Below are 19,505 nucleotides of genomic sequence, written 5' to 3'. Positions count from 1 at the left end.
ATTCTAATTTTACTGAGTTCTCAATTAATTAAATCTTTTCTTGACATTATCAAAGAAAAGTTGGCTGCCTACCTTTCATCTGCACTAAATAGAGCCTTACCAAGTGCTGGGTCTCTGCAGGACAGGGTCTGAGCCTATATTGCTTTGCAGCTCCAAAAATTTTATCAACTCACCAGTATTAAAGTTCTGGTAACTAGCTCACAAGTACTAATTTATAAGTGCAGATAATCCTTCGTTAAGTCATTACAGAGACAGATGAAAAGTCGTGATAGGTTAATATTTAGCAGAAGACTATTATGTACCAGGTACTGGTGTACAGTTTGTGTCCCTAATATTATTTAATCCTCATAAAAATCCTGTGAAAGATACTATTATCTCTATTTTGCAGATGAGAAAACTGAGTCTCTGAAAGGTAATTTGCTCAAGACCGCATACGGCTAGTATGTATAGGAGCTAGAATTTGAATCCACATCTGTTTGACCAAATAATGTTAGAAGGTTGCTTACTAATTTCATAAGATCTAGAATAGACATTAAGTGTCCTAGTGCCTAGTTCCTGCTCATTAAATAATAAATGTTGGTGATTAAGTAAATTAAATTAATTGAAGTAAGAAATCTAGATGCATTGTCCTCCATTTCAAAAATGTAAGTTTGTAGTTAACTGGTACCGATTATTGTACCTCATGTTTTGGACACATAGATAAACAGACAATTTGGGGCTCTTTTGATCTACTTTTTCTAGAGTCCATGTATACCTCCCCATTGTTTTAACAAATCATAATTTCAGGGAATTGGATCATGGTCAAGTTTATTAGATTAAAACTTTCTTGACTTTTTTGTTCAGTGATAAGCCAGTCTGGAGGATATATTTGATTAGGTTAAGAAATCAAGTCTGATTGAATTGTGTATTTCTGAGATTTGGGTGCCATGGTTATTTATCATTTAAAGTCAATCTTTGTGTTTAAAAGTTATTCTATTGGATTACTCTTGGAATATCAGCTCATTTCTCTCTTTCCAAACCAACTTAATATTAAAATTTTACTCTGTTGGTAAACTGAGTGGCATTATTATTATCTCAATCGATAGTATTTTCTGTACCTTGGCAGGAGGTGGAAAAAGAAAAAACCTTAGATATCTATATTTATGAATTCCAAGTTAAGTGCGAGGAAGAAAGTCTAAATTTGCAACCAGTAGACTTGGAAGTGGAGGTTGAAGGAAAATAATTGAAACAGGTATTTTGTATTCATTAAGAAATGATAGGTTCCATACCTAGTTTGGGAAGAAGTGACAAGAGGTCCAACTTATTTAAGGTTATCTTAATAATCAAATAGTACCTTACAGTTTCAAAATTATTTATCACATTTAATTTTCACAATGGTTCTATGAAGTAGGCATTCTTATTTTACAGATGAAGAAACTGAAATTTAGTTGGTCATATATGAGGCCCTCTGGTTCTTTCTCATATTTTCTCTCAATTCCATGCTGCGTGCCACTCAAGCATCTGTTCCTTCAACATCTGTAAAGGAATTTATTAAAAATTTTGTTAATCATTCTATGTAGTCTTTTTCATGTAAAGTAATTGCATTTTTATGTAATGACACACATATAGAATGGAATCATCGAAGTTACCAACACATAAAAATTGTAATGCTGATTTATCAGTTTATTAGAAATTATACCAATATAATGCTCCTGATAGAAAACTATAGTAATTGCAGAATCATGTCACAGACCACGAATCAAAATTACTATGATTTCTGCTAATACTATAAAATTATATAATAAAAACTGAAATTATACAGACATGGACTCTTTTACCATTGCCCAAGAAATTTTCTATAATTTTTCTGAATTATACTGACAACGAGACTAACTGTTTTCCTTTTACCCCAACAGGGAAACACTGGCCCCCTTGGCAGAGAAGGTATAACAGGCCCAACAGGTAGAACTGTAAGTTTATCACAATATAGATCTCTTTTTTTTCTTTCCATACTCTTTTTTTTTTTTCTTTAATCCTATTTCTACAGTAATCCACAAAGGATCACCCTGGGTATTTGAGAAGCAAAGGGCAAAAATAGATGTACGCTTTCATCTGAAAGATGATTCCTGAGACCTTAGAGATCATACATGTAATGAAGAAGGTGTATATAGTGAGATAGGCATTAAAACTGGAGTTGAGAAAGGAAAAATAGAACTGCCGTTAGGGAGAAAGGGTTGAGTATCATAAGCATAGAGGTGATTGCTACCGCAATAAAAAGAATCAGTTTTCTGAAGGAAAGAGGATAGCAAAAGAAGTGCAGATCTGAGCCTTTGGAAGTACCCACTATAAAGGAAAGAAATAATTTGGTGAGAATAGGAAAACCAGAAAACCACAACATTAAGATAGATGAGTTTCACGAAAGGATTAGTTAGCAGTGATCTTAGAGAATATGGTTGCAGAAGAAGAAGATTGCAGGGAAGAAGGAAGTAGATGAAAATATTTAATAATAGCTTTTTTCAAATTCTTACAGCAAACCTTTAGAATAGTTTTTTTTTCTGTTTAAGACATAAGAAAACAGATGAGGTTTACAGAGGTTGCCTAGTTATTCAAGGCGATGCAGCTAGGGAATTGCATAGCTTATGTTTCTTATGTAAACCCAGTGCTCTCTCCACCCCATTCAAACTATGTCTAGGGAGAAAACTGTGATGGTATATGCCCGTGCCTTAAGAAATTTGGCTACGAATTAAGAAAAATGAGACAATGGTTGGGAAGTGGCCATGGGAGAGTTTTACAGTACTAATAATAGTGTAAGCATACAAGAGCAAGAGGCACAGTAGAAAGAGGCAAATTGAGACTTGGAGGGAAAAGATTCATTCCCTGCAGAGAATCAATATTTTCAATCCTTTAAAAATGTTATATAGAAAGACACAGAGTTTTAAAATATAAAATGAAATGCTTCCATTTTATACTTATAGTATTAAGTATAACTATTCTCTTCAGTAAATTTAGAGAAGAATTTACCACCAGAGATACTGGATTTTCAATTTAAAAAAATAAAATGTATAACGTGACATTTCTCTAGACTTTCAGCATTTACCACTCAGAGCTACATAGCCTAAGTGGGAGATTGTAAGTGGGAGAATTCTCATAGTTCAGTGGGTGGTTCTTCAGCAAACGAAGGAATACATACTGTTCTGATTACAGAATGATTTGCTCCTCTGTCAAAAATGTGAAATATTAATTGGTCAAGGAAAGTATGATAAGAAATGGCTCAATTAAAATATCTTACTGTGTTTTATTTATAAATAGTTCTTTAAGGCCTTTATAATATTCAACATACACATTAAAATTTTCCCATATTCTGTGTTTTCCATTCTAAGAAGAAACTTCTAAGAAAAATTTATTATGAAAAAATAAGCATTTGAGAATGGGAAAACATTCTAAAAAAAATTTTATTAGGTGTGAGGGACTTGCTTTTCTGAATAAGAAAACAATACTTTAAAGTCATCAGAAATGAAACTATATTGTAGTAGAAAGAAATAAACAAATCAGTATAAGAAGCTAGAGTCCAGAATTAGATTTCAGAATATACAGAAATTTAATTATAGCAAAAATAATATATCAGTTAGAATGATTTGTCACATTGTGGGAAGCCCAGAGGTAGGCAGGATCTCAGATTTGCTTAATTTAGTGATCATGTTATCCAAGACCAGATTTTTTATCTCTACTCTGCTATCTTTTATGTTGGCTTCATAATTTTATAAACCTTCATAAGGTTTATGGCAAGATGGCTACGATTTCTCAGGAATCACATGCAGAGATAATCATCCAAAGTAAAAAGTGATCTATAGACCTATCTCGGGAAAAATAAAACTTTTTCCAGATGTCTCTCTTTGCATCTTTCACCAAATTTTTTTTATTCCCAGGTGAACTTTTAAAGAATTGAATGTTTAAAAAAAAAAGCGAAACAATTAAAATGTTAGGAAAATTAACTAGAAAACTGAAGAGTTAGAGAGACTTTTTATATGAGGTAGGAAATCTGAAAACAAAGAACAGAAAGTATATTTGAAGACTTGAAATTTTTTTTAATTTTGTATAGAAAAAGTTTCTGTAAATAAAGTCAAAAATTAACATAAGTTGGGAGAAAGTAATTGCAAACAATATAACGTGTAATGGGCTAATATATAGAGAGCTCTTACAAGTAGGTATAAAAAGTTATAGAAAACTCAATAGAAAAATGAAGAACAAATTCTAAAGGTCAATAATTATTTGAAAAGATGCTCTCTTAATTTAGAGAAATGCAAACTAAAGTAATAGTGAGATATTATATCCAGAATGAGGATATAGGAAAAACAGTACTCTGGTAGAAATGCAAATTATAGCCTTGATGGAAAGATATCTGTTAAAATATTCATGTGTGTGTGTGTGTGTGTGTGTGTGTGTGTGTATATATATATATATATATATATATATATATATATATATATATATTTGACCAAGCAGTTCCACTTACAGGAATTTGTCTCATAGAACTAAAAGTATTCAATACACTGAGGAAATTTTACAAAGATATTTTTCACAGCATAGTTTATATTTCACAAAATTATCAATAACACTAACTTTATTTTTTCTTTTAGGGACCCAGAGGTGAAAAAGGCTTTAGAGGTGAAACTGTAAGTTTAATTAAATTTGTAGTTATAGTATCACTTGTCACTAAGCTATAAACTCATGAAAGCAAGGATATTTTTTTGATTTGTTCAGTATTATTTCTCTGATACTTGTAGAATAAAAGTATATTTTTCAGGAAGTAGAGCAAGCATGCGGTATATAGCAGAGAAACCTAAAAAACCCTAAACATGTTTAAGAAACTGCCAGTCACATACTTCCCAGATCCCTGTGTGAAATGGAATATTTGCAGGAGAGACAGTGTGAGCCTTCTTCACCAGGGCCAGAACAAGAGCATTGCCAAGACCTTTTAGGTATATATCCACTATGTCCCGTCAGCACCTACGAGGGCTGCAAAGCAGAAGCAAATTATTAGTTGTATATTTCAGCCAATTGGAAACAGTTGTGAAAGGATGGGCAAAAGGTACACAGCACCTTGGGAACCTAAACGGCTTATACTGGCACCATTTCCTACTTTTCTGAGATGTCAGTTCTTCTGAGTTAAAGGCGATATTTTTGTAAAGGGGCTACTTTCCCAGCAGAGATCCCATTGAACTTATTCAAGCAGCAGCTGTAAACACAGGGCAGGCATGGAGTGAAATGGGGTGTTGGGAGGGGGTCTGTTAAAACCAAGAACAGAAGGCACATAAGAATAAAGTTAAAGATCTGATTAAAATTGATTAAAAGTTAATGAGATTGCATAGTAACAACAAATTTTTGCTTTTCACCATGGGGTATGCTTGGGGCTCAAAATAAGTACATTGCAGTTATATTAATTAGCAGAAGAATGAAAATTATGCAATTTCAGATAGCCTAAGAATCCGCAAAGGGCATTAAAATAGATGTGTTTAATTTGCAGAAAAGAGGCCCTCACATTTTCTCAGCAGACTTACTATAGCAGGAAGCAAGGATATATGTACACAATGAAGATATATCCCCCAGGAGGAGTGGAGAAGGAAAAGAAAAGTAATGAGGCTTGGAATTAGCCCATTTTCTAGACCCGTCTATCTCCAGCTGCCTCCCTGACTTACCCTTTCCAAGTACTGTGGCTGGAACAAAAGGCTTCCAGCAGGACTAGGAAACCTTGAGTACCTATGACAATGTCACAGGCATTTCATGTGAAAAAAAATTTTCAGTGACTCTGATGGATTATAAATTCAATGGATTATGCCTGCAATCAGGTTGCACTGATAGAAATTTAACATCCAGAATAAAGCAGGTAGTGGCACCAGATAGGCCATCCCCAAGGACATTCAGAAGATGGTTCTCAGATATATCAGAGAGCTATGTCCTAAAAAAAACCAGTTGAAATATCTGGGATATTTAGCCTTTGCCAGACTCTGCAGCCTGATCATCCCTGTCCTTGTTCTCTTTGCTCCCTCTTCACTTCCTGACTTTTGCTCTTGAATTTTCTCACCCATACTCTCTATCCCTGTAGTTCCTACTTATCTTGAGGTTTCAATTTAAAGACAATTTGCTCAGGGTGGACTTGCTGATGTTTTAGCCTCACTCTGCTGCCACCCGTGGACATAGTACCTAGTAGTTAGAACCAAGTACAATGCCTGGCAGCTGCTCTTCAGTTCTTTACTTAAATGTCCTCTTATCAGAGAGGCTTTTCTTGACTAGCCTATGTCAAATAGGAATGCCATCACCTGCCTGAGATTCTCTGTTTTCCCTTAACCTATTTACTTACCACCTGACATGTTACATATTTATTTGGTTTTCTCCTTATTATGTATCCCCTCACTAGAACACAGGCTCCATAACACAGTCATTTTATCCGTTTGTTTTAATGCTGTTCCCCCAACACCTATGAAAGTACCTGTCTTATGGTGGTGTTCGATAAATATTTAATAAAGTATTAGTAAGTGAATCAGAGAAGGCTTGGGGCACTGGGACAAGATAGTTGTCTCCAAATATTTGAAAAGTTGTCTTAAGAAAGATAGACCATAAGAAAGATAGAACATATGAGACTAAAATTTAAACGATTTATTTATTCCATTGAATTTTCTGATTCTGTGCTTAGCTCCCTGAGAGATGGTGAGCTTCATGTTACCACCTAATTCCCATCCCAGTCTATCATAGTACCTCGCACATAATTATCATAAAAAGATACATACTAACTAAATGTATGGAATGCTGAGGCCAATTTCAATATTACAGTGAGCTGTCTAACATAATAATGAACTGCTTTAATAAAAGATAGTTTTGTGAAACAGTGCATGTGTCAGTAAAAGCCTACTGACTATCTCTCTGAGTTACTGGACTGATGATATTCCTACACTGAGTAGGGAAAGAATATACCTTTAAAGTCCCTTCCAGCTCTACGTATCCGTGATTCTACATAAAAGAAAAATAAATAAGCCCCCATAAAAGAATGAACGAAGCCATAGAACATAAAGAAGAGTTCTTTGAAGTAGAGGTCATTTCCCATCAGCTCCAGTTACTATTCTGAACTCATCCACTTCTCTCATTCTTCATCGCTGTCCAGATCACCATAATGTCTCCCCTGGATTAGTCTTCTTTCCATTTCTTCCACTTTTCCCCACTACAATCCATTCACTACATAGCAATTAGTGATATTGTCAAAGCATAAATCAGATTATATCACTCCCCCTTTTAAAACCTCCCTATGACTCCTGCTTGCACTTAAAATAAAATCTAAATTCCTTAACCATAGTCTACAATGAACTATCTCCTGTTTGCTTCTCCAGTCTCAAGCTGTGTACCACTTTCCCTTTGCCAACTATGATAAACTTCTTTCTATTCTTTGGAACATGCCTTTTTTTTACCTAGAAAGTTCTTTCACTTTCTCTTCAAATGACTGGTTTTTATCTCATTATTCAGGTATCTGCTCCAATAGCATCTAAGAGAAGCCTTCTGTGACCACCCTGTCTTATTATTCCTGGTCATTCTCTTTCACAATATCTTGTTTTCTGTCTCCTCTGCTAGAATGTAAACTTCATGAGAGCAGGGAACTTCGATACACTGAATATCAGTATCCAGAACAGAACCTGCCATGTAGTAGGCAATATTCAAAAAGTGTATAAATAAATGCATACTGTTCCCTAAAATTAAAAAATTAACAATTATTTCCAATTCTAGCTGGTAAAGTAGCATTTCCCAAATTAACATACTTATTAGTCTTGTGCTCTATGGATTACCACTTTTCTCTTCATAATTAAGGTGCAAACGTTCAGTACCCAAGGAGGAGGGGCACAATGACAATTAATGTAGACGATACAAATTAACTGCTAAAAAAAGGATTATTTGACACATTAGAATTATGAGTTTATTCTGCTTTTATTGTTAAATAACGGGCATTAAATATCTTTCTATCCCCTCTTTTCCTTCGATTCCATTATAGTACAAGGAGCTTTATAAAAGTAATCTTTTAATTCTTAGAGATCATCTGCAATTAACTTAATTCATAAAATGTACAATTTAACCTTTCTGCTTTCATTCTATGAAAAAGGATAAAACCATTTTTTATCCACTCATTCAGACTTTTTCAGTATATTCTACAGGTTTGTTTTCTTTAAGCAGATGGTTTAAATAGCTGGCTGACTTAAGACTCCTAATTAGGTACTATGTTTCAGAATATTACACCTTCAAGGGGGTCAGTCTCAGATAAGTACAAGTGACATTTTTTGGAATGAATTTTACTAGCCAAGATCTATTGTATTAAGACACATATTCACTCTTTGTACAAAGATCAGAATCATGACAATCTATCAGACTGGCTTTATAAAAATCTTATCTTTAAATTTTCCATGAAGCTAGTGTAAGAATTTATGAACCTATGTTGTTTTTACCAAGTTCTATATCAATACCACTTCATGATTCAAAACAAAAAACAAAAAAAAAACAAAACCAAAAAACAAAGAAGGTTATGGCTCATTAACACATGAAAAGTCTCTCCTTTAACATAAACGGTTACTAGGTTAGGAAGCTTATAAAATTTCACAGTATAAACTCTAGTATGATCCTAAATGGTCCTCTCTACCACTGAGAGAGCTGTTTCTATATTGCCACATCTGAAAGAGTTCCTTTTTATTCTGTATCTGTTTTATATCTGCCTGCCTATGTGCTATTTTAAAATTAAGTCCCGGATTCATATATATACTCTAAACTGAGCCAGAGTTTTGTGACATTTTGAGAAAAGTTCCTAGTGGATAGCATCTAGAATCCCCTACTCTTCCCCAACTTCAAAACTGTTGTTTTAATGGCAAATTAACCTTGAAAGATTACAAAAATCTCATTTCTATGAGGCTCTACTTTTAGAACACGATTGATTTTTAAAGTAAATAATACAAAGAGGATTGCTAGAAATTATAGGATACAATAAAGAAATAAATAAACAAATATAGCAGAATAATATTTTAGTGTCAATCATCTGAAAAGGATTTTGACAAGATGTTACAACTTAAAACATAATTTAAAGACATAGAAATAGGAAAAGAGAAAATTATAGCATAAATTTTTAGATTAGCTGCTTCAGTGTTATGGCTTATAATTTAAAACCATAGAAGTAGAAAAAACATAAAGATAATAATCCCAGCATGCATTTTTAGATTAATTGCTTCATTTTTATTGCATATTTTTTAATGCAAAAAAATAATATGTTGAAGATTCCCATTAACATGTTCTCAAGTATCACCTCTAAGTTGATGTCTTCACAATTCTTGATTAGCAGAATTATCTAATTTGCCTCTGATTTAAAAGTGAAGAGAATGGTTAAAACATTATTAGGAAAAACTAACTTATTGGAAATTAACAATAATTATTAAATATTAACAAATTAAGAATTTAAAGCTATCTGTATGTATTTTTTAAAAAATTCATAGATAGTATATTTAATTCAAATGAAAAATTATTAAACTCTTTTAATTCAAGTACATATTCCCCTTATAATCATACAGACTTCATATTTGAAATTCCCAACTTGTATTCATATGTAACATTCTTTCTCCAGATCAGAACATGAGGAAGAAAATTGATAAAAGGCTTAAAAATCACGATTCTTAACCTTGAGATTATATTCACCAAACCTGTTATGTTACAGTTGATATATCTGAGATCCAAATGTGTAGCAAATCACTCAAGGACATATAGCAAATTAGGTACAGAGACAAGAGCAGAGCATAAGTCTCCCAATTCCCATACCATTTTGCTTTTCTATTAATTGTAGTACCTTTCAGAAAATGAGGGTTACGAGCAACTTGGGTAAGGAAGATGGTACATACATACTTCTCACCTACATTAAGACTAGCGCCGCCACCCACATGACAGATTCCACATAAGTACATTCTTGATTTGTAATTATCCCCTATACCTTATAATTCACTGATTCTGTCCTAATTATACTATTGTCTAATAAATCTTATTTAATATTACTAAACTCCCAATTAAACCCTCTACACCAGTAATTCTCAACCAAAGGCATTTTTGCCCCACCCCTAAACCCCCCAGGAAACACTGGCAATGTGCAGAGGCACTTTTGATTGTCATAACTGAGGAAAAGGGAGTTTCTAGTGGCATCTAGTGGGTAGAGACCAGAGAAGCTGCTAAACATCTTATAGTGCAAGCTTCTTGATTTATAAATGAAAAAAGGGAAGCTCTCTGTAGCTATGCCAGTTTAAAAACCATGAAGCTAAATCATGATTGCATTTATATAAGGCAGAATTGAAATACATGCACTTATCAGTATTTTCAAAGTCTAATGATAAAATATGTTATTTTTGGAGGATCATATGTAAATCCAGGATTAAATTGAGAGTCTGTTTTCAAAGGTAGCGTTTTCATTGTAACCAAATAACCACTATAACCATTCACATTAATTTAGGAAATTAACATAGACAATCATAATTTTATTACAAACTGCTTTATATGGTATCTAGAGAAAGGAATCGTTTTTCCTTAATGATATGTTAGCTAGAGAAATAAAAAAGAACTAATAAATGTTACATTGTTAGAATAATATTTTATTTTACATGACTATGTAGTTGTTTCACTGGAGTTGTCCTGCTATGTCTTGTTAGAATTGAAGTATTTTATTTGAGCACATTTGTGGTGATCTGACCTGTTCTGGGAAACAAGCTGAAATGGACTCAGTAAAATCAGCAGTAGAAAAAGTTTCTTCTTTCTTTGATAAATTTCTCTTTCAAAGTCAAAGAGAAGATATATCTATTTTGTACTAAACCATCAGTGAGATTTTGCAAATGTCAAAAATATTCCAAGTGAGGTGAAATGTCAACTTTATTTTTACCATGTTGATCCAAAACAGAGAAACACACACAGCCAAATTCACTCTGAGCCTCAATATATTTAAAAGTCTCTATCTCCAACATGACATTTCTGTAACTTTTCATGCAACTTCTGAGGTACATGTTTTGTACATTCTCTACTTTAAATTGAAATCATAAATCATGCAAACTAAGAAATGTCTAGGAGGCATGATGTTGGGAGTACTCTACCCTTTTTAAGTTACTATGTGTTCTTTGTTCTGATTGCCACAACAACTTTGGAAATAAAACATAATACAAGTCAAAGATAGCATCAACATTATTCAAAACTCAGCTGTAGATAGATTTTGCTTTGCCATTTTTTAACCATAATCTGAATTTGACCCAATGTAGACCTAATATTCAGTTGACCATAAAGTAAATCAAATTTTGAATGGATATTTTTTTATTTTACTGAGGTAACATTGGTTGATAACATTATATAAATTTTAGATATACAACATTGTAATTTGATATCTGTATACTCTATTTCATGCTTACCACTTAAAGTCTAGTGTCTATTCATTACCATGTATTTGACCCCCTTTACCCATTTTGCCTTCCCCTCACCCCCATTTCCCCTCTGGTAACCATCATTCTGTTGTGAACAGACATTCTTAATAATGATTACTGGTTTTATTTTGGAAAATGTCCACATAACTTTTCACTTTTTACTATATATATTTTAACTATTCTAATTTCTAAATTAATACTAGTTAACATTATTCATTCATTCCATAACAATGATCGAATATCTACTGTATATTAGGTACTATTCTTAAGAGTTCCAGAAAAGATGACTAAGAAACTTCCAAGGGTCCCTAGGGACTTTTCGGTATGTTAGGTACTATGGCATGCAGAAGAAGTGGTTAGTTGAGCAGTAGGAAAGTGGAATAGTGGGTAGACAAGGTGGTATAGAGTTTTAAAGAAGTATTAGAAGAGGAATGGGAGTTAAACAGATAGAGAAGGTAAGGAGGAGCATTCCTGGTCAAAGAAATAGCACATGCAAGAAAATCCATATGTTAAAGAATTTGGAAGATTCAGAAGACTACAAGTAGTTAGCAATAGATGGAATGTAGGGTGTGTTGGGTAGAGTAAGTGGAAATGAGGCCCAGACCTTGAAGAGAGGCTGGGGTGCACATTAACTAAGAACATATACTTTTGTATCCAGTTCAGTTGGATTTTAATCTCAACTATTCCTTATTTACTGGTTACTTAACCATTCTATTTCCTTAACTGTAAAATGGAAATATAGCACACAACTTGGCATACAGTGAGTTATAAATAAAGAGTTACACAATTTGGCATGTAGTGTGAGTTAATAAATGGTAGTATTACTGTTAAGAAATTTATACTCTATCCTCTAAGAAATAAAGAACCATTGAATGATTTTAACTAAATAATGACATGGTTAAATTTCCATTTTATAAGTAAGATGTAGTTAGCATAGTAGAATAAGGTGAAGATGTCATATTGCGAGTGCAAGCAAAACATGATGTCTTTGTCAGCTAGGGCTGCTATAACAAATTGCCATCAGCTAAATGACTTAAACAACAGACATTTGTATCTTACAGTTCTGGAGGCTGGGAAATTCAAAATCCAGGCAGTGGTGGATTCAGTGTCTGGTGAGGGTCCTCTTCCTGGTTTGCGAAAAGCCACCTTCTTGCTCTATTGTTACATGGTGGAGACAGCGGTCATCTCTCTCATGTCTCTTCTTATAAGGCCACTACCATTCATGAGGGCTCCACATGACCTAATTAGCTCACAAGGTCCCACCTCCAAATATCATATTAGAAATTAGAGCTTCAGTATATAAATTTAGAGGGTGGGGGAACATTCAGTCCATAGCACATGATTAGCTTTAAACTAAGGCAGTTGTTGTGAGGATGGAGAAGTAGTATTTTGGAGAGATTTGAAGGTAAAATCAATAGTTGTTGGTAACCAGTGTAGGTAAAGGAAAAGGAAGTATCTAACACTGAAGTTTCCATCTTTGACAATTAGGTGGCTGGTAGATAAAAATAACAGGAAAAACATATTTAGAAAGTATTAACATTTTTAAATGTTATATTTATAAGTTTATTAAAGTGAGTAAATTTAGTTTACAATAATATCAATAAAACATGAAAATAAATATCTTGCTTGCTTATGAATGTGGGTGATAGCTCAGTGCAAGAACATGTAATTTCAAAATTATACTAAAACAGCTTTGTATCTTAAGACTTGCCTCACACAAAAAGGCAGTAATAAAGGTTGAATCTTAGTTGTCTTGTTTATATCAAACCAAAAGCATACATGTCCATATTGTTCTTTGTCTCCATTTCTTGTAGGGTCCCCAAGGACCAAGAGGTCAACCGGGGCCTCCAGTGAGTTTATTTATATTTATATATGTTTATCACTGTTGTTACATGCATGCCTAGTTTGAGGTAGCTACTAAATAAATACCTTTTAAAATTTGTTATGTTATAGGGTCCACCTGGAGCACCAGGCCCAAGAGTAAGTTTTTTTGGTTTTGTTTATTTTATCTTAATGTGTCAGATGAACTTTTTAAAGCTTCTATTAACTCCCTGTTAAAAGGTGCCCCCTTGCCTACCTCTGTTCTTTTTACTAATCTGCTATAGAACCTTTCCAACTCTAATAACTTGAAGTCTAAGCTTCAGACTTCTTATCTATAAAATAGGGATGGTATCTCTTAATTTTGGAGTAAATTTGAGTTTTAAATAAGAAGCAAGCACTCAGCACAGTGCCTAACATAATAAATGATCAAAAAATACTAATTCCCTCCATTTCTACCTACTTCTGGGTCTTAGCTCTTTTTTTAAAAATGTTCTTTTTTTTTTTTTTTTTTGCCAACCAGAGTTATCCACTTCTTAAGCTTTATGTGAATCTTTCTCAGTTGTTGGTGGCTGTAGAAGCCCTCAGGCTGCTTATGTGTTTGTTTGTTATCTATTACAACCCAAAACTTGCTACTCTTATCTTTGATGCAATGCTTCTGTTGCCCCCTTATCAGCTATTATCTTCTGGCTTCTGATGTTCCAAGCTTGGTTTTCCTTATACTTTGTATCCACTCTCATATTCAGTAATTTCTTTGTCTTCCTGCTTTCTATGAGAAATCTCCTTCCATCCCTAACCCCACTCCTACAGCGTCCCGGTCAGGTACAGTGATCCTTGGTTAGGTTTCCTGCATAAAGAAAATCCACTATTGGCTACACTTTCCCAAACAATGGCCAGCCCTATGCCTTCCAAGCCTTACTTATTTCCACATGCTGCTCTGGTGTCATTTGGATATCTGACAGTTCTAGTTGATGGATCTCAGCACATCAGGAACTCTTCTTTCCCCTCAGCTTTTCACTGGTGCAAGGAGTAACTTTCAGGCAAAATGCCACAAGCAAGATTGTTTCCTTGGAACGAGAGATCCATTTCTCTATCATTTGAAAAAATTACTCCCCCTCTCTGACCATATGACTGTAGGGATTGAAACCTTCCCTGGCATGAACATCAATGGGAATGTCTTTAAATCTTCAAATTACTGTCAACTTCTCTGTTCTTCCTTTCCCCCTGGATCCTTACATCACATGGGTTCAAACACCCTCATCCATTGCCTTTCCACCTTATAATGACTTTGATATATCATAGCTACCTTCCTAAGAAAGAACAAGATCTAAAAGATCATACATCATAGGCAGATTAGAGGTGTTAAATGAAAATTTTCACATTGAAGTGCCAAATCTGGGGGAGACATAGCCCTCTCTCACTTAGAAAATGTTTGTTTGTGTTTCTATACAGCCAAGGTGTAGTAGGACATGTAAGAGGTTTTGCTCTGAACACAATATGGATAAGAATATATACTTTGAAGAATTATTAGAAGGCTTAAATGAGAAAATATATGTGCTTGACACATTATAGGTACTCAATTAACAGTTTATCTCCTTCTTCTCTTTCTTTCCTTTCTGTCTTCCTTCTTTGCTAATAAGAAACCCAGTTTCCTTACACTGTCTTTTTGGGACTTGCAGAATCCATTGCAGTAAAGTGGCAGGGTAATCTTGAGAATAAAACTTCTAGAGTAGAAATTTCAATAACAATGAGAAAATACCTATACATTATTTCTAAGCTCAACTTATGATCCTATCTTCTTAATTTTGTCCCCTCAACATACCGTAAGATAAAACTGATCATTTCTCCTTCTTCATTCATACTCATTTATTTTCATGCCGGCCTTCCTCTACTAGATTGTGAATTCTCTGAAGATAGAGACTATTTTTTTTCTTTTTCATTCAAGCTCTTACCATCTATTGAATGAATGAATAAATAAATGCAAGAAAAAAAAAAAAGCAAGTTTCATCTCTTAGGAAGTTTCAGTGGGGATCCTCCAAACTTGAAGACTTCACTTGGAGAGAAACAATGTCCAGATTGATATAGATTCACAGAATTAGAGTTAGAAGTACTCTTAGTAAGTATTTAATAATTATTTCAAACTGTGAGGCATGGCTCATTAGTCAGTAGATCATGAGCATTCTTTTGAAATGAAATGGAATAGAACGGAATAGAACAGGATGGAACAGAACAGAACAGACTAGGATAGGATAGGATAGGATAGGATAGGATAGGATAGGATAGGATAGGATAGGATAGGATAGGATAGGATAGAAGAATAGAATAGAATAGAATAGAATAGAATAGAATAGAATAGAATAGAATAGAATAGAATAGAATAGAATAGAATAGAATAGAATATATATGAGGAGTGATTGTTTAATGGGTACTGGGTTTTTTATATTCTCTCTAACTAGAACACATAGAGGAAGCTATTTCTTTTGAATTTCTTCACTGCACCTAATGAGAGTTTTACATTCAGATGTGGACAGTTAGTGTTGCTGAATTTAGTGTTAGTGTTCTGAAATTAAATATTGATAAAATTTGCACATCAGAGTGAATCTACCAAAAGGAACCAAAGTGGGTATTTTTAAATGGCTAAAATGGTGAATTCTATGTTGTGTGAATTTTACCTCAATAAAAAAAAAATTAAAAAGCAATAATCAAAACAAAAATCGGTGTTAAAGTTAAGTAGTAAAGATAAATATGGCTTTGTAAAACTTTTGTTAATGTTGTTTGTGTGACTCTTGTCTTTTTAAAACCTATGGAAATAAAGTAACTTGTTCAAGTTCCTAAAATAGAATAGCTAAAGGTAAATGCTTCCCGAAAAGGAATATATATTGATGGAGCTTTTAAATATAGAGATATTATCAGAGTGATTACCAGACCTCAGTGCACATGGTGAGATACTTAGAAACTAAGAAATCTACAACAGGATGTCAAAATTAACCAAAAATAATTGATGGGTTAAAAGGAAGAATGGCATGGGAACATATATGTCTGTATGTGGCGTGCGTGTTGAAGGGTGGGGAGTGGTGGAAGCAATAATCATTTTAAATTATTAAATGAAATAAAGAAAATTTTCAACTAAATTATTCCAATTAATGGGTCAACTGTGAAACCTCAATTGATGAATTGAGAGGTTGCAACTGCTGGCATCCTCCTGGTTCCCTAGAGCAAGCAATTAACTTCTACCATGGGAGAGGCATGACATGACATCAGTTCCTATTCCATCAGTGTTCTCACCATCCAGTGATCATAAGATTTCAGATGCCTAGAAAATAACACTTCTCCAAATGATGGGATGTGCAGACTAGATCTACATTTCACTCAAATGAGTTAGGAAAGAACTGTGACAATTACATTCTTCCCAAGATAAGGTGAATCCTCCTAATTTCCCTTATTAATCCCACCAATCTAATAACTCTTTATTCTCTGTATTCTATTTTATGTCACATTTTCATAAATTGTAAGTGAGTTCCATGTAAGATTATATTCTCTCTAACTAGAACACATAGAGGAAGCTATTTCTTTTGAATTTCTTCACTGCACCTAATGAGAGTTTTACATTCAGATGTGGACAGTTAGTGTTGCTGAATGACTTCCAAGGCAAATCATCTTCATACTGTCTCTCTGGGCTTGTCCTCCCTAAAGGCTACCCTTAAGAAAAATTAACAGATTCAACAAATTGCATGTCTGCCACATGCCAGGCATGAGCTAAACTTTGGAAATACATTGGGAATTAGAGGAGTATGGCTATTGCCAAGAAAATTCATGGAGGACCAAGTGTTATTACATTCTTTTCTATCTAATGCCTGTCGAAAAAAAATTGCCTTTTTCATTAATTGACTTTCGTACTGATGATGATTAAACTACTAAGTCATTGTATTTTTCATTGCCACACATTCTTAAAAAATAAACATGGTCATTTCACTTTAAAATATTCTACAATTTATTCATCCATCCAGGCCTCTCTTAATGGATGTTTGTTTTTAATCTTTTCCTAATACAAACAGCATAAATATCATTTTCCAGAATATCTATAGGACCAAGTCCCAAAAGTGGGATGGTTAGGTGTAAGGCATATGAGCATATTTAGATATGCGTAGCATAAAATTATTATTGTAATGATTAAGTATACAGTTCAGTGGCATTAAGTACATTCATATTGTTGTGCTACTATTACTACCACCTTTCCCCAAAACTTTTTCATCTTCCAAAACTGAAACTATCCATTAAACGATAATTCCCAATCTTCTCTTTCCCCAGCCCGTGTCAACCTACTTTATATCTTTATTAATTTGACTCTAGATACCTCATATAATTGGAATCATACAGTAGTTGTCCTTTTTTGACTGGCTTGTGCCATTTAACATAATATCTTCAGGGTTCAACTACATTGTAGCATGTGTCAGGATTTCTTTCTTTTTTAAAGCTAAATGATATCATTGTATATACATGCCACATTTTGTTTTTCCAGGTGGACACTTGGGTTGCTTTCACCTTTTTGCTATTGTGAATAATGCTGCTATGAATATAGAAGCAGAAATATCTGTTTAAGTCCCTGCTTTTGATTCATTTCAATATTGCTGAAATTGTTGGATCATGTGGTAATTCTGTTTAGCTTTTTGGGGGAACTGCTCTACTGTTTTCCATAGCAGTTGCACCATTTCACATTCCCACCAGCAATGTACAGGGTTCCAATTTCTCCTTATCCCTACCTACACCTGTTATATTCTGAGAGTTTTTTTTTTTAATTTATATAACAGCCATCTTCATGAGTGTGAAGTGGTATCTAACTGTTGTTTTGATTTGCATTTCCTTAATGATTAGTGATATTGATCATGTTTTTATGTGTTTATTGGCTTATATATCTTATTTGAGAAAATGCCTATTGAAATGTCTTCAGAAAAATGTCTTTGCCCATTTTTTAATTAGATGGCTTGATTTTGTTTTGTTGTTGCTGTTGAGTTGTAGGAGTTCTTTATGAGTTGTGAATATTAAGCCCTTATCAGATATATAATTTGAAAATGTTTTCTCCCATTACATGAACTGCCTTTTCACTCTGTTGATAGTGTCCTTTGCACAGAAGTCTTTAATTTTTACATAGTCCAATATATCTTTTTTTTTCTTTTGTTGCCTTACTTGGTGTCATTCCAAGAAATCGCTGCCAAATTCAATGTCATGACGCTTTTCCCCTGCGTTTCATTCTAAGAATTTTATAGCTTTAGCTCTTACCTTTAAGTCTTTGATCCATTTTGAATTAATTTTTTTATATGATGCAAGATAAAGGTTGATAAGTTTATTCTTTTGCGTGCAGATGTTAAATTTTCTCAGCACTATTTGTTGAAAAGACTATTCTTCCCTATTGAATGGTCTTAGCACCCCTGTAAAAAATCATTTGATCATATACGTGAGGGTTTATTTCTGGACTCTATTCTATTCCATTAGTTTATGTATGCCAATACCCCATTGCTTCGATCACTGTAGCTTTGCAGTGAGTTTTGAAATTGAAGTATGAGACCTACAATTTTGTTCTTTTCAAGATTGTTTTGGCTATTTGGCCTTTTATATTTACCTATATTGTTACCTACTACAGTGCTCTTTATTTCCTCATGCGGATTTAAGTTTCTGCAAAGTATCTTTTAATTATGGTCCAAAGGGCTCCCTTTATTATTTTTCTAGGAAATGTTTGCTGGTGAATTCCCTCAGTTTTTTGTTTACCTGAGAATACCTTATTTTTTCCTCACTCTTGAAGGATAGTGTTACTGGATAAAATTTTTGGTTGACAGTCTTTTTCTTTCAGCACTCTGAATATGTAATCTCACTGCCTTCACGCCTTTATAGTTTTTGATGAAAAATCAGCTATTGGCATTACTGAAGATATTTTAGATACGATGAATCTCCTCTCTGCTTTCAAGATTCTTTTTGTCTTTAGCTTTCAACAGTTTGATTATGATATGTCTCTGGGAGTTCACGGAGCTCTTGGATTTATAAATTAATGTCTTTTACCAAATTTGGGATATTTTCAGCCATTATTTCTTGCAATATATTTCTGCTCCTTTTTGTCTCTCCTCCCGTTCTGAGACTTCCATTATGAATAGTTTAGTATGCTTTATGGTGTTCCATAGGTCTCAGTCTCCAATCACTTTCGTTATTCTTTTTTCTTTATACTCCTCTGGCTATATAATCTCAATAACTCTGTTT

General features: G+C 33.6%; 1 protein-coding gene and 1 long non-coding RNA gene across 2 annotated transcripts in view; one reads left to right on the top strand and one right to left on the bottom strand.

Moving 5' to 3' along the window:
• Positions 1-19,505, top strand: part of COL24A1 (collagen type XXIV alpha 1 chain) — a 288,275-nt gene that overhangs the window by 250,811 nt on the left and 17,959 nt on the right. The window contains exons 53-56 of the mRNA XM_039838730.1: positions 1,896-1,949; positions 4,617-4,652; positions 13,256-13,291; positions 13,395-13,421. Of these exons, the coding sequence (XP_039694664.1) occupies positions 1,896-1,949; positions 4,617-4,652; positions 13,256-13,291; positions 13,395-13,421 (153 nt within the window). The remainder of the gene's footprint in view (positions 1-1,895; positions 1,950-4,616; positions 4,653-13,255; positions 13,292-13,394; positions 13,422-19,505) is intronic.
• Positions 1,201-19,505, bottom strand: part of LOC120583297 (uncharacterized) — a 52,252-nt gene continuing 33,947 nt past the window's right edge. The window contains exon 4 of the long non-coding RNA XR_005647760.1: positions 1,201-1,515. This is a non-coding gene — a long non-coding RNA (uncharacterized LOC120583297). The remainder of the gene's footprint in view (positions 1,516-19,505) is intronic.

Source organism: Pteropus medius, unplaced genomic scaffold, assembly GCF_902729225.1.
Source record: "Pteropus medius unplaced genomic scaffold, Ma_sr-lr_union100, whole genome shotgun sequence".
NCBI lineage: Eukaryota > Metazoa > Chordata > Mammalia > Chiroptera > Pteropodidae > Pteropus > Pteropus medius.
Note: the sequence above shows the minus strand (reverse complement) of the source record. Positions and strands in the feature narration are given on the sequence as shown.